We start from the raw sequence: 15,692 nt of genomic DNA on the forward strand, positions 1-15,692 counted from the left end.
ATGAGGTAATGTTCTGGAGATGAGGGAATATGTGTGCAGAAAGAAACCCTCCAGTATGGTTAACCACAGTTAGGCCCAGTATGGACTATCAATACAAGTGACCATTTAGAATGTGACCCAGTTCAATGGGTCTTAACAGAACTGGGGGATGTCAGCCATGAAGTTGTCTAAACACAACTGGAATATAATTTGTTTGTGATTCATTGTTAATGGATTTTCCATTAGGAACACAGGGGGAAAACCTAACACAACAACACACATAACACACAACCAATAAAAACACAAAGGGGGAGGAAACCACTAAAGTCATTACCATATTGTCATTTTCTAATGACAGGGAGAAAACATGTAAAATCTAGAAGACTACTTTAGATCTGGTCAAAAGAAGCCTAGTGCACTACGTAGGGAACAGGGAGAGATTTGGGACAGAGACAGTAACTCCTGGATGGAAATCTTCATTCTAATGACAGTGAGCAAATCTCCAATCTCCACCCTATTCCCTATGTAGTGCACTACTTTAGATCTGGTCAGAAGTAGCCTAGTGCACTACGTAGGGAACAGGGTGTCATTTGGGCCAGAGTCAGTAACTCCCCTGGGTATGAATTATCTCCCTATCTTATCTGTCTTCTATATTATGTTCTCCTCTCCTCCTCTCTTCTCTCCTCTATTCACTCCATTCTATCATCCACACCCCATGCCAGCTTCAACACAATCCATTTACAAGTTAAAGACACACCTTGGAATAAATAGCAAAGGAAAACTACTACTAGATGTATTTTTTATTTCCCATCACCATGAATCATATTTAATAACTGAATAGTAGCAGACCTAACTACATCTGTTCCTAACTCTGGGTAGTGGATTAAAAAGACCATCAATCTCCAATGATATTAAAGTACAATTCTGAACATTACTGATTATACTGAGTGACAAGTCAAGATAGCTGATGTTTTTATTGTTTGGTTAATAGCACCACCTGCTGGACAGGTTTAATATTGCTTGACTGAGCAGTACGGGAGAATAAAATATGCCAAATTTAGGGCCGGTTTCCCGGACATCTCCATTGAACATGCTTTTTAGTCTAGGACTAGGCTTCATCTGTGTCCGGGAAACCGGCCCATATAGTTCAATTAGCAAGTAAGTAACACTACCTGTTCCATGATACTGAGGAAAATTACATTGAGACAGAGAACCAATTGAGAAAACATTTCAATGGTTCTGAATGACAACCAACATACATTAACAGCATACATCATGATTAATGTGAATATATAAGATTTAAAAATTGCACTTAAAAAAATATGAATGCATTGAATTGTAATTCATAACATCTTCTGAAGATCAAATCAATCAAATCATTGTACATAAAAACAGAGCAGAATGAATCATCACATCTGGGGACCATCACCACCAGCATGACTAGTATCTATGTGGACCCTACTACAGTTTAACCAGCTCAGCTATAGACTACACCAGCATGACTAGTATCTATGTGGACCCTACTACAGTTTAACCAGCTCAGCTATAGACTACACCAGCATGACTAGTATCTATGTGGACCCTACTACAGTTTAACCAGCTCAGCTATAGACTACACCAGCATGACTAGTATCTATGTGGACCCTACTACAGTTTAACCAGCTCAGATATAGACTACACCAGCATGACTAGTATCTATGTGGACCCTACTACAGTTTAACCAGCTCAGCTATAGACTACACCAGCATGACTAGTATCTATGTGGACCCTACTACAGTTTAACCAGCTCAGCTTTAGACTACACCAGCATGACTAGTATCTATGTGGACCCTACTACAGTTTAACCAGCTCAGCTATAGACTACACCAGCATGACTAGTATCTATGTGGACCCTACTACAGTTTAACCAGCTCAGCTATAGACTACACCAGTGTGACTAGTATCTATGTGGACCCTATTACAGTTTAACCAGCTCAGCAGTACCTTGTAAAGAGAGCCAAAACCCAGGATAGAGGGGCTGAGTGAATGCGGTCTGGACTCTGTGGAGGAGGGTCATTGTGTCAGAGACACTGTAGAAGGACAGAGTACCTGCCTTGTGATCCAGGTACACTCCTACTCTGGAGGACTGAGGGCCTGATACTTTAGTCTCAACATTATTGTGTCTGAAACAACAACCACCACTAGAGCAGTCTAAACTCCAGGACTTGTCATTGTGTCCAAATGCACCATCTGTCCCTGTTCTGCTGATGTCTTTATATGAGACTGCTGTATAAACACACTCCCCACTCCACTCCACCTCCCAGTAACAGCGTCCAGACAGACCCTCTCCACACAGAACCATCAAGTAGTTGGTGAATCTGTCTGGATGATCAGGATATGGTTGGACTTGGCATATATGGGTCACCTTTCTGTTCCCTTCAGACAGAGAGAGTTGTGTGTATGCTGTGTTTGGGTCCAGTGTGAGCTGACAGGAATCTGGGAGAAGAGCAGAGCAGAGACCAATGAGGGGAGTTAGAACAATAAGTGAAGTCAGATACTGTATCTACCATGTCTTTGATTAGAGCACAGCAGAGATCAAATCAGAGAAATATGAGGAGTCAGATAGATACCCAGTCTTTGATTAGATCTATTATTGCTATATATTTCTAGAGGGATTGTTAGGAGTGTCAGTAAAAAGAGACTGTTAGTTACTTCAGAATAAAGAGACTCACATTTTAAGAACTGTTCTCTGGTCTTGGGCTCTGGAGGCAGTACAACATCCACTATATTCACTACAGACACACAAACACATTCACAAAGAGAGGGAATGTTATCATCATACCATATTCCACATGTATATGACTAGTAGGGAACTTTCAATGGTCTAAAGTTGATGTTCTTATTATTTTCAACACACCTGTAGTGGAGATCTTGGTCCATTCTCCTTTAAGGACGTCTTCTAGTTTCTCTCTCAGTTCAGACACAGTCTTACTCACATCTCCAAAGTACTGAAGAGGACGGACAACGATGCTGGGTAAGTCTGAAGATACACTGGTACTGGAGAGAGACTGATAACTCTGGAGAGAGAGAGAGAGAGAGAGAGAGAGAGAGAGAGAGAGAGAGAGAGAGAGCAGAGACAGAGACAGAGACAGAGACAGAGACAGAGCAGAGCAGAACCAACTGATTGAGAGTTTTAATTTCATATCACATGTATCAAGGCAGTTGAGTTACCTGGAGGAAATGGATGTGATCCTCTGTGTGTGAGAGCTGCTCCAGCTCAGTGCTTCTCTTCCTCAGCTCAGCTATCTCCTGCTCCAGTTGCTCCAGGAGTCCTTCAGCTTGACTCACTTGAGCCTTCTCTTGGGCTCTGATCAGCTCCTTCACCTCAGAGCGCCTTCTCTCAATGGAGCGGATCAGCTCAGTAAAGATCTTATCACTGTCCACCACTGCTGCCTGTGCAGAGCTCTGTTAAGAGAGAGAGAGAGAGAGAGAGAGAGAGAGACTTGTCTTACTTTAATGAGCCATCCTCATTACACTAACACCCCCACTCCTAAAAGCACATTGCGTGACACCACAACCTCCACACAATCACATTATCCAGTACCCAACACCCCAGTACAATACACCAACCAGCACCACATTCCAACCGTCTATCCAACCCCTCCTCTCCAGCCGTACAGACAGCCCCCCTGAGCCCCCATACCTCCTGAAACATCTCCACACTGTTGATCATTTTGTACAACTCAAACTCAACCCTAAGGCGTCAACAATAATGGCATTACCCTGGCAACACAGAAAAAACATGATGAACAGTCTGTCATTGCAGAAAACGGACACCCCTCCCCAACTCCCAGGTCAACCCGAGCCAACCAGCTATTGGTGTCCAGGGCTCCATGTAATACCCTCCACTGGACGACCCCTGACCTTTGCATCACTGGGAGCTCATAGAGCACCCTCCACCTATACCCTGCCATGCTCTCAGCCCCCACAACCCCCTGCCACTGATGCCCCTTCACTCCCGCTAAGCTCCTGATGTGTCTAACCTTGACACTGAGGGAGTCAGAACGCTGCCACCCTGTCCATAAAATGTTTACTAACTTGCGCTGCAGGTCCAGAAGCAGACCACCGGGGGCGTTGAGAATGGCCAATTTAAGCCATAGAGAGGATGCCACCAAGTTGTTGATGATCAGCACCGCCCCTCTGTATGCCACTTGGGAGATGAGCCACCTCCACTTCGTCAGCTTCGACACCACCGCTTGTGACACTCCTTCCTAGTTCTTCCTATCCCAACCCTCCGAGCCCAGATACACCCCAAGCATCTTGAGCCACTCACAGCCCCACTGCAACCCCCCTGGAAGCTGCGGAGGTGCCCTGTCCCTCCATGCCCCACATAACAGAGCCTCACTCTTGCCCCAGTTTACCTAAGCAGAAGACGCCCCCTCGTACACCCCTCAAACTATTCTCCAGGGCCTGTAGGTTCTGCTCATCCCTAACCAACACAGACGTCATCAGCGTATGCTGACACTGCTATGCCTGTCCCCAACCCTATGCCTGGCTCCCACACTCCCTGTAGCCTCCTGCGTAGCAGGCCCAGAAAGGGCTCAATAACAAGAGTGTATAGCTGCCCTGACAGAGGGCATCCCTGGTGAATGCCCCTTCCTACCCAGACTGGCCTACTGAGCCCTCCCCACACCTTGACCATACATGAAGCCCCAGCATACGACCGCAACATTACGTGGTCCTCTGTAGCTCAGCTGGTAGAGCACGGCGCTTGTAACGCCAGGGTAGTGGGTTCGATCCCCGGGACCACCCATACACAAAAATGTATGCACGCATGACTGTAAGTCGCTTTGGATAAAAGTGTCTGCTAAATGGCATATTATTTATATTTATTTATTTAACATTTGAACACAGGCCACAAAATTCTCCCCACAACCAAAACAACACATTGAACAGATATTCATGGTCCACCCTATCAAAGGCTTTCTCCTGATTATGAACATATTGTTTGTGATTGAGCGTCCTGGTACACAGTACGTTTGAGTCTGTTAACGAGGACCTTGGCAAAGACCTTATATTCCACACAGAGCAATGCCACAGGCCTCCAGTTCTTTATGTCGCTCAAATCCCTATTTTGGGCAGGAGAGTCAAAGCCGGCGGTCTACAGCTTAGCAGCAGCTCCCCCACCCCGACGCACTCACACAACACACGTCCTGTCCAATAATTCCCCAGAACTTTTTATAAAAATCCACAGGCAGACCGTCTGAGAGACAGCAGCTGAGAGTTTGTGTAAGGCCAGGGAAATGTCTATTTGATTTATCTGTGACAGAGAGAGTTTGGAAAGGTCTGTGAGCAGAACCTGAGAACACCCAGGATAATAATAATAATAATAATAATATGCCATTTAGCAGACGCTTTTATCCAAAGCGACTTACAGTCATGTGCATACATTTTTACATATGGGTGGTCCCGGGGATCGAACCCACTACCCTGGCATTACAAGGGCCATGCTCTACAGAGGACCACAGAGTTCTGCCCTCTATAAATCAGAGTACAACTCCACAGCCGCAGCCTCATCTCCTCACAACAGAAGTTACCCACCCATCAGGCTCCCTCATCTCCCCACAACAGAAGTTACCCACCCATCAGGCTCCCTCATCTCCCCACAACAGAAGTTACCCACCCATCAGGCTCCCTCATCTCCCCACAACAGAAGTTACCCACCCATCAGGCTCCCTCATCTCCCCCACAACAGAAGTTACCCACCCATCAGGCTTCCTCATCTCCCCCACAACAGAAGTTACCCACCCATCAGGCTCCCTCATCTCCCCACAACAGAAGTTACCCACCCATCAGGCTCCCTCCTCTCCCCCACAACAGAAGTTACCCACCCATCAGGCTCCCTCATCTCCCCACAACAGAAGTTACACGCCCATCAGACCAACGTAAACAATGGATTTTCTTGGTTTCCCCACTCTGTTTCTCCAACCCAAAAGAGCTGGGAGCATCCATCTCTCTCAACATGGAAAAACTAGCTCTTACAAGTGATCCTTTTGCTTTCATCTGAAAAGAAAGCCACTAGGTCCCTGCGTAGTTCAGATAGATTATCTTGTAGCCCCACCCTACCTTGCCCCATCAGCTCAGCCTCCCCCTCACTTATGAACCGCTCAAGCTCCCCCAGTACTCTCCTGGCCTCTGAAGAGGAAAAATATGTATACTGCTGACTGAAAACCTGAATCTGGGCTTTCCCTACGTCCCACCACTGACTGAGAGACTCAAACTCCCCCTTCTGCTGTCCCCACCTCTCCCAAAAGCCTTGGAAGTTTGAGCAAAAAGTGACATCTTGGAAGAGCTTTACATGGAATTTCCAATAGGACACCTGCCTGGGCCCTGGTGAAACAGAGAACTGAGCCCTGTACTAGGTGCAGACACATTTTGGAAAGCAAAGACAAGGTCATTGATTTTGGCTCTAACCACTAACAACCTACCCTTACACACCTCTTTTGCTACCCCTGCACTAAGATTTGTGCCATGGCTCAGCACCTGCGCCCCCTTCCACTAGACCCCCAATACACTTCATTAATCACATCACTGTGTGTCTCTTGCTAAAAAAATCACGTTTAAATGTTTTGGTTTGACATATTCCCCCAGTCTCTGCCGCCGTTCATGTTAAAGAAGTCTAACCGTGAAATCTCCATAAGAGGTGGGAGGGAAATCACCACAATCAGAAACCAGTAGAGAAGCCCATAAAGCCGCCATGCCAGAAAAAAAATATATTTAAGCAGATTCTGAAGACATGCCCTTAAGAACCCATGACAAATTTTCTCAGCCTATACCGCTTCCTGGGTGAGAGGACACTAAACCCCTCATTCTTCATCACGTGTTGTACTGACCTTACAAACCTTCCAGGATCAATAAAATAAGACTCCAACAGAACCTTATTTTTCCCCTTTAGTCTCCATCAGGAACCTAGAAAGTTATCTCACCGTATATACTGGGCCCTCAGCCTGACTGGCTGACAGCTCTGGATCCAATGAGCCGTCTGAAAACGAGACCGCCTTGTCCTCCGCTCCCGCAGACTCACCTCCCCCATCTTCCTCCTCCTCCATTGGCACGGTACCGTCCTCCTCCTCCCCAGTCTCTGCCCCCCTGCACTTCCCCCCTGATCAGTGCCTCTTCCCCAATGACAGGCAATATTTCCTGGGATGAGCCCACCAAGCCTTTGCCCACCGGAGTCTCTGTTACTACAGAAACCTGCCTCAGCTCATGTAGCCCAGCTCCAACCCCACCACCGCTTTCTCCACGGCCTGCGCACCACCACTTGACCCTGCTCTACTCTCCTCCCTCCTGGTACCACCACCACTTGACCCTGCTCTACTCTCCTCCTTCCTGGTACCACCACCACTTGACCCTGCTCTACTCTCCTCCTTCCTGGTACCACCACCACTTGACCCTGCTCTACTCTCCTCCTTCCTGGTACCACCACCACTTGACCCTGCTCTACTCTCCTCCCTCCTGGTACCACCACCACTTGACCCTGCTCTACTCTCCTCCTTCCTGGTACCACCACCACTTGACCCTGCACTACTCTCCTCCCTCCTGGTACCACCACCACTTGACCCTGCTCTACTCTCCTCCTTCCTGGTACCACCACCACTTGACCCTGCTCTACTCTCCTCCTTCCTGGTACCACCACCACTTGACCCTGCTCTACTCTCCTACCAGCCTCTGCCCCCTGAGTCCTAGTAGGCTGGACAACAGAACAAGTCAAAATTCACTGAAGGCTGTAAAACGGCCAAAGAGCATTGGCTGAGCTGGAACACTAGCCTGAGGCCAAAGGAAATGAATTGAAGCGAACCATCACTGAGCCTCTTCTGACTGGAATGATCCTTAGAATTCAATTTTCCCTAAATGGCACCAAAAAATGTCTACCTTTTTATTTCACCACTACAATCTATTCTTAGGACGAAACAGAAAAAAATAAGTAATAAATAACAACTGGTGTAGAAAGTAAACATCCACACCTCGATGGTGCTAAGTGTGCTTATATCTGCATTACCAGGAAGTAGGATTTTTTTTAAACTTCTGACTATTTCTGGTCTAGCGATCGATGACAGCAGAGTACACTGCCCAACCTGATGTCATTAGAAAGAGGAGATTATCCTGATTAAAATGGAGTCTGACTTGAAATATACCATTGTGAGATATTTTGTGAAATAAAGAGACATACCTATATTTCCCCTAAAGGAAATAATGGGACGACCTCAGAGTTCCAGGAGTACATGTTTGTTTTTTTTGACGTTTTAACTACCAGCAATACGCTGCCCAAATTTACATCATTACTCCCCCTCACAGGAAAACTCCTGCCTGAGCTTTTTACTGTCCCTTTCCACACTGCTAACGCAAGAGGAAGGACTGAAAACACATTACTGTGAAGTAATATAATGATGGTTCATGTTTATTATTACCTGTCTTATGCTCATGTCTTAAAATTATACCTCATTACTATAACGATTATCAAAAAGCGCGAACATTAATTCAGTCACCTCTGGTGGACAAAAATGTATTTTTCTAGTAAATTAATTGTCAAATTCATCAACCAGCACAGAGCCACTCTGCCTTCTCGAACAAGTAGCCAACTCAACAAGCCCCGCAAAAAGCTTGTGCCGTCAGCGGCAGCGAGCACTCTGCCTTCTAGCACAAGCGAGGGGCATGTTGAGGTACATTTTCTAACCGCGATGGTTGCATGATATATTGGTGGGCTGGAATATATGAGATATTAAGATGATGTAATAATCCATGTTTACTAGGGTTGAGGTTAGCGCATCTGACTAGTGATTATTTGGCCGGGGTTCAATACCTGCTAGAGTTAATATTTTGTTGCTCTCCCAAAAGCAACACAGGCCTAATACGAGATATATAGCTAACTGTAAAGTAATGAGTGACCTTTTTAGAAAATCATAGGACATAGTCTTTGGTTGCATGCTATTTTATGCTTGTAGCCTATAACTGATGCTTTGTGGTCTTATGCAGCCATCTATTGGAAATATTTAGCAATTAAAAGTTATTAAATCACGTAAAGACATTGGTGAGGCAGCTAAGAAATAAAGTGTAGTTTTCTTATTAATTCTGGAGATCAGTCTCAAACCTGCCCCACCTATGACATGCCAATTGCTGGACTTTCACATATAGGTTACTAGGTCACACCCAGTTCAAACCACATTTAAAAAATAAAACAAATGTGTTGTTTATCAAGTGTTCTGCCTTGCAATAATACCTGTAATAAAATGACTAATAAAGGTTACATAGGTTTTATTTAAAAAATAACAATAAATGCTATTTAGTACTATAATGGTATTTACTAACATAAAATTATTACTAAAATAGTTTCTAAACGTGTTCTAGGCTACCCTACCCTAGAATTAGGGTTAGGGGTTAGAGTTAAGGCTAAAATAGGTTATAAGTAGGGTTAGAGTTTCTGTATAGCACTTTGTGACATCTGCTGATGTAAAAAGGACTTTATAAACACATTTGATTGATTGATTGTTAGGTTTAGGGTATTTAAAGCAAAAAAAATGAATATGTTTATAGCTCTCTTGCTCCTCCCTGTGGCATTCTGTGGGTACTACATACCTCATTCACGACACTTGCTAGGCTCATTATCTGAGGTAGCAACTGTGTCAGATCTATAAATCAATGAGCTACACCTATCCATTTAGTTTACAACTCAGTGAACCTGCGCAGCATTAGCTCAATTCAATGCCAACGAACTTACAGATGTCGACGCAAATCAAATTACCCAGCAGTAATATAGAAACAATCAATTTAATAAAAATAAAAAAAAGGTTATTTCTTAATTGAAAAAATGTATTCTGGCTGTTTAAATCGGCCACATCTTGAAAAAGAGGACATATATGCGTTTTGTTTAGGTTATACACCTTTTTCTGAAAGAAAATATGATTAACTGTGACCAGAAAATGTTTATTGTTTGATTGCTATGTGCCAACCATATGTAGCACTGTGGGTCACCACAATGTGTACCCAGGTGAACAGTGAGTTTGCTCACCTAGTAGTCATAACCTTGTTAATAATAAGTTACCTGAGGTAAAGCTACAATGTTAATACGGGCTGGTCTCATTACCAACAATAGTGAAGCTGGCATTGTGACGCAGAACAATGGGCTGGGAATAGAACTTTCATTAGGCGAGTTGGTGCCACAGAGCTCAATATAACTAATAGGAGCTGGCAGGGTGAAACATGTCCTATTATTTCTAAACTACAGCAAGCATCTGGGACATATGGTAATATTATGAAACTGGGCTCCATGGCGGATGCAATGAAGTAGTTTTATCAGAAAAAGGCGTTCAAAATGTATTGTGTCCAGCCTAGTCCTAGCCCCCGCTGCCGGCTGGTCGCGCTTGTCTGCACTAGCATTATGCCCTACATCCCCACACTAGAAACACCCAAAACTATCTGTGCTAGCAAACCCTGCGTTACACCCTTCTCCTGCGTAACCTTGAAGTTTGTTAAGAAACAAACACTTGTCTACGAAAAGAGACATGTTTAACGGATTCCGCTTGGCACCCAGCCGAGAGCACACGAAAACCACTTGCAAATTTACCAAAACTAACCAACTACTTGCGGTCTGTTCGTAAGTAATAAACGGAGGCTGATTAGCCACCACAACTCTTATCGAAAGAGGCGAAATCTGCACCAACACACCCCTCACAAAAATCCCACTCACAACAAGACAAACCTTTTTCATTAACACAACCACCGCCTTGTTCATTCTGGATGCAGAGTGCAGATGTTCCACTCCAACCTGTTCGCCGACCATGAGCAAAACTTCCTCCACACCTTTCTCCGGAACGCATCCGAAGCGACAGCGTTTCTTCTCCACTCGGTTGAGGCCATCACGCCGCCCTAACAAACTACCCCTGCTCCCCTCTCAACTCTAAACGATAAACAGTGGAAACTAATAAACAAACCCTCCACCATCAGAAAATAAATTCAGAAAATACGCAAGAACCAAAAGAAAAAAGAATAGTAGCCCTTCTCACGAACCACAAATTTCTCACACAACAAACTTCTTCTTCTTCTATGATATAATGGCGGTCCACAAACCAACGTTAAAGGTGCATGCCGCCACCTACTGTGCTGGAGTGTGTGGTCAATCACGGTTTCCAACATTTCTAAATCCTCCTACCTAACTCAGTACTTCTGAGAAAATAAAGAAGAGCCCTACTAACTTCTAATAGACCCTCCCCCATCCCCAAAATCCCTTCCAAACCCCGTCCAACCCCGTCCAACCTCAATGACCCTAAACTTCAATCTTACCCTCTCTTCAACATACTAACAACAATATAACAACACATGCTCCACCGTTTCATCGACCATACACTCCAGACACAAACCATTCACATGCTTGCCAACCAGATGTAATGACGAGTTCAATGTACAATGTTCTAAGCACAATCGAGAAAACACCACCTCTTCCTTCCTAATCTGACCTTTCAATCTTGGTCCACCGACATTTCCCCCAACTGGACTATAATATAAATCCATTATACTTTGTGATACAAAATGGGAAAAGGGGAAATTATAATAATACAAAACACACCCTTCCAACTAACCCTACACTCATTAAATACCCACTACCCCATTCCACTACTTTGACCCTATCTGCTCCTGCACAATGCCAACGGCCTGGGAGGACGGGACACCACCACTCAACACACCCTGTAACTCCTCTGAAGTCTAATCTTGTATGCCCAAATACTTCTCTGCAGCTGCCACCAAAATATATATTTTCTGTGATTTACATTCAATTTCTGCGGTACAGTTGATAACCATTGCTATGAACTCTAAGAAGCTAACTTTACTAAAGCATATATCACTCGTTGGCCTATCCCTCTGTGCTGGCACAGATCTACTACTCACAGGGATCCTCTCAGGATCTCTCACCCTTGACCCATCCTCCTCTACTTCCTTCACTGCCTCAGCAATACTCTGACTCTAGCCACCTCATCCTGCCTCTCTCGCACCGGACACTTCAGATCCCCAGCAACATGGGCATCCCATCAGTTGACACACAACTTTATCCACCGAAACTACACAATCCTCTATCCCATGCCCTCCTGCACACTTCCCACATCTTGGATCTCCCTCCTACAAACTGCTGACCATAAACGTTGCCCCTGAAACAAAGCAGTGGATTCGCCACAAAAGCTCTAACAGGATAACTGATATCCTACCATGACTTTATCGGGTAAAGACTCAAAACTCAAAAGGACTGACAGTGACTCCTCTGTTTCACCACGCTCACCACCGGGTCTGTGTTGCACCAAACGGCGGGCATCACAAACACCAGGAAGCTTAAACTTGAATTGCTCCACCTCCACACTTAACTCTACCCCAGAAATCACTCCTTTCAATGGTGCCCTGTTCCTAAGAGCAAAGCAAGAAACAGATCTTGACCCAAGTTGCGTGACACGGAGCGCCCACTCCCTCTGGTCAGAAGAAACACAAACAAATATCACAAGTCCACTACAGGTTACCTTCACTGATTCAACTGCACCCAACTCTTTTCCCACCCACCCTGAAACCACAAATGGATCTGCCAAAATGAATGGATCCACTTTCTCCTACGATGTATGTCCTACTGCACCAGATTCTTCTTTATCATGTCCATTGATGCCAGGCTCTGGTTCTGAGCTCATCACCACACCTTCTACCTCACTTAACTCTCCCTCATTCATTTCCATTTCACATCCAGAACTCAGTCTGGCGAATGGCTCACTCTGTTTGCACTTGAGTTATAACATTTGATTTTGATTTTGATTTATTTTTATGTCTCTATTCCTTTTAAACTTTTTTGAGTGTAACGTTTACTGTTAATTTCTGATTTGTTTATTATTTATTTCACTTGCTTTGGTAATGTAACATATGTTTCCAATGCCAATAAAGCCCATTTAATTGAATCGAGAGAGAGAGCTCCCTGTTAATGTATAGCAGACATGAGTCGCTCATGGTTACTCATGGTTATGTGAAGAGGTAGAGCCGCTTGTGACTTAAATCAGTCAGAACAATAGGGATTGTCCTTTTGGTCAAGATGATGGTTTCTCCCGCAGTAGACCCGGGTTCATAACCAGTCAGTTACATTAAGCAGTCTATTCTCTGAAAGGGGTCCAGACAGCCTGTTCCTAACAGTGGGATTGGATAGGGGCCCCTCTCTCTCTGACTGGAGGAGAGAAGTGAAATGATGTGTCTCCTCTGGTCAACAATACTCACCTTGAGAGACTCCACAGCCTGTTGGAGCTCCTTCAGCTTCTTCTCTCTCTCCTGGAATCTCTGCTGGACCTTCTGCTGACTCATCCCCAGCTGCCTCTGTGGAGAATCACTCTTCAATGAGCTATCAAGCTTTATTTGTCCAGTAGATCAATAGTATAGTAACGTGACATAGGGCACATAGAAGATAGGGATTAATATGTTGAGGAAGAGTCTGTGTGAAATTATATTATTATGTTGTTATGTGAATGATTATAGTTTTAACAGTGCACAAAACAGGGGAGCTGATTGGGTGTTTGATAACGAATGATAATGGTGTTTGATAACGAATTACAATGGTGTTTGACTTTAGAAAATGGTGATACATTTGGAGAATCTGGGTTAACATATCTATATAATCAAGGTTTGTGGTCATATTTGTTCTGCCGTGGATCGATATAATTTGAATGATCTCATATTCAAACAGCCTTAGTTCCTACTGTATCTTTAATTATTTGTTTATCAGACAGTCACCAACAAGTAGTTCTGGTCTTACCTGTTTCTCAGTCCTCTCTGCTGCAGCTGACACTGTATCATGGCCTTTATGTTCATCCATTGTACACAGCATACAGATACACTGCTGATCGGTACGACAGTAAACCTCCAGCAGTTTGTCATGATGAGAGCAGATCTTCTCCTGTAGTTGTGCGGTGGCTTTGACCAGCTTGTGCTTCTTGAAAGCAGGAGATTCATAGTGAGGTTGGAGGTGAATCTCACAGTAAGAGGCCAGACACGCCAGACAGGACATGAGGGCTTTCTGCTTTCTGGTCCCAGTGCAGACATCACACGCCACATCTCCAGGTCCAACATAGCACAGAGCAGGAGGGGGAGCAGCCTGGGGTCCTGCCTCCTTCAGTTTCTCCACCATCTCAGCCAAAATGGTATTTTTCCTCAGATTAGGCCTTGGAGTGAAGGTCTCTCTGCACTGAGGACAGCTATAGACCCCTTTCAGAACATCCTGATCCCAGCAGTCCTCAATACAGCGCCTACAGTAACTGTGTCCACAGGCTGTAGTGACCGGCTCCTTCAGTAGATGCAGACATACAGAACAAAAGAACTGGTCCTGGTCCAGCAGAACTCCCTGCTGAGCCATTTGGATGGTTGTTCACTCTCACACAGACAGACGACACAGAGACTCAGATCAGTTTCGTTTCCACAGAAGTGAGTTTGTGGGAGGGGGAGGGACTTCCTGGTTCTGCCAGAGGGGTGGGGTTAGAGGTAGGGAGGGGTTAGAGGGAGTGTCTATAATAATTAATAAGTGGTTGTAATGGGGGGGGTTGATATTGATACAATATACTGTAGTTTAAATGAATACTGTATGTATTGACAAATCATTGAGAATGAGGTAATACTTTACATTACAGTGTGGGTATTACTGTTAGGCCTAGGGTCAGGGTTAGAGTTACTACATTCAGCAGTAACCCTAACCCTAGCCATATCTAGGACTAAAAAGAGAAGACGTTTTACAATCAGAGTTCTTTGTATCTCTTCTTAGTCAGACAGAAACCCCCACATCTTATAGGTGGACGGTGTTATGAACATATCCAATGAATTGTTTTCTGCAACCAGATGAAATGAAACTGCCTTTCAGCAGGAAAAGCTTCTCTAATAATCCTAACCATTGCTGGGTGTCTTCAGAGACTGAGGTATAGAGACACACTGTCAAGTCAAATCATCTGGCTGTGCTTTCATGTCAAAACATTTATTATTTTCTATTCATAAAATTCTATTGTATTATATTCTTTGATAACATATTCTATCCATAGGCTCCACTCTGTATAGTTTTAATGATGACTGTTTGTTCTGTACATTGATTGAATGGTTAGGACTATCTCACTGTATTCACTGTTTAAATCCCAAGAGACCAGGAGACCTAAAGGAAGCCTTCAACACTGTATCCCTTCATCCAGTCATAGTAAACAACCTCTGTCTGTCTGTCTGTACGTCTGTCTGTCTGTAAACACAGCCAATTTTTCTGCGGTGGTTGTTGTTGCTATCAGTGCTGCACAGCTATTTTCAGGTCTCTCCAGAGATGGTCGATCGGGTTCAACTCCAGGATCTGGCTGGACCACTCAAGGACATTCAGAGACTTGTCCCGAAGCCACTCCTGCGTCTTGGCTGTGTGCTTAGGGTTGTTGTCTTGTTGGAAGTTGAACCTTCGCCCCAGTCTGAGATCCTGAGCGCTCTGAAGCAGGTTTTCATCAAGGATCTCTCTGTACTTTGCTCTGTTCATTTTTCCCTCGATCCTGGCTATTCTATCCAGTCCGTGCCTCTGAAAAACATCCCCACAGCCTGATGCTGCCACCCCCATGCTTCACCATAGGGATGGTGCCATGTTTTCTACATACGTGACGCTTGGCATTCAGGCCAAAGAGTTCAATCTTGGTTTCATCAGACCAGAGAATCTT

At 44.6% G+C, this 15,692-nt stretch overlaps 2 protein-coding genes across 2 annotated transcripts in view; both read right to left on the reverse strand.

Annotated features, from left to right (window-relative positions):
- The window catches only part of LOC121556711 (calponin homology domain-containing protein DDB_G0272472-like), a 376,372-nt gene that overhangs the window by 154,121 nt on the left and 206,559 nt on the right, over positions 1–15,692 (reverse strand). The gene's annotated exons all lie outside the window — the stretch shown is intronic.
- Positions 1,937–14,377, reverse strand: LOC121540616 (tripartite motif-containing protein 16-like). The gene is made up of 6 exons (XM_045212725.1): positions 13,781–14,377; positions 13,249–13,344; positions 3,190–3,423; positions 2,876–3,035; positions 2,691–2,750; positions 1,937–2,454 (listed from the first exon to the last, which is right to left on the reverse strand). Exons 1-6 carry the CDS (start codon positions 14,375–14,377, stop codon positions 1,937–1,939), a joined length of 1,665 nt encoding a protein of 554 aa, XP_045068660.1.

The sequence above is a fragment of the Coregonus clupeaformis genome, unplaced genomic scaffold (genome assembly GCF_020615455.1).
Source record: "Coregonus clupeaformis isolate EN_2021a unplaced genomic scaffold, ASM2061545v1 scaf0046, whole genome shotgun sequence".
Taxonomy (NCBI): domain Eukaryota; kingdom Metazoa; phylum Chordata; class Actinopteri; order Salmoniformes; family Salmonidae; genus Coregonus; species Coregonus clupeaformis.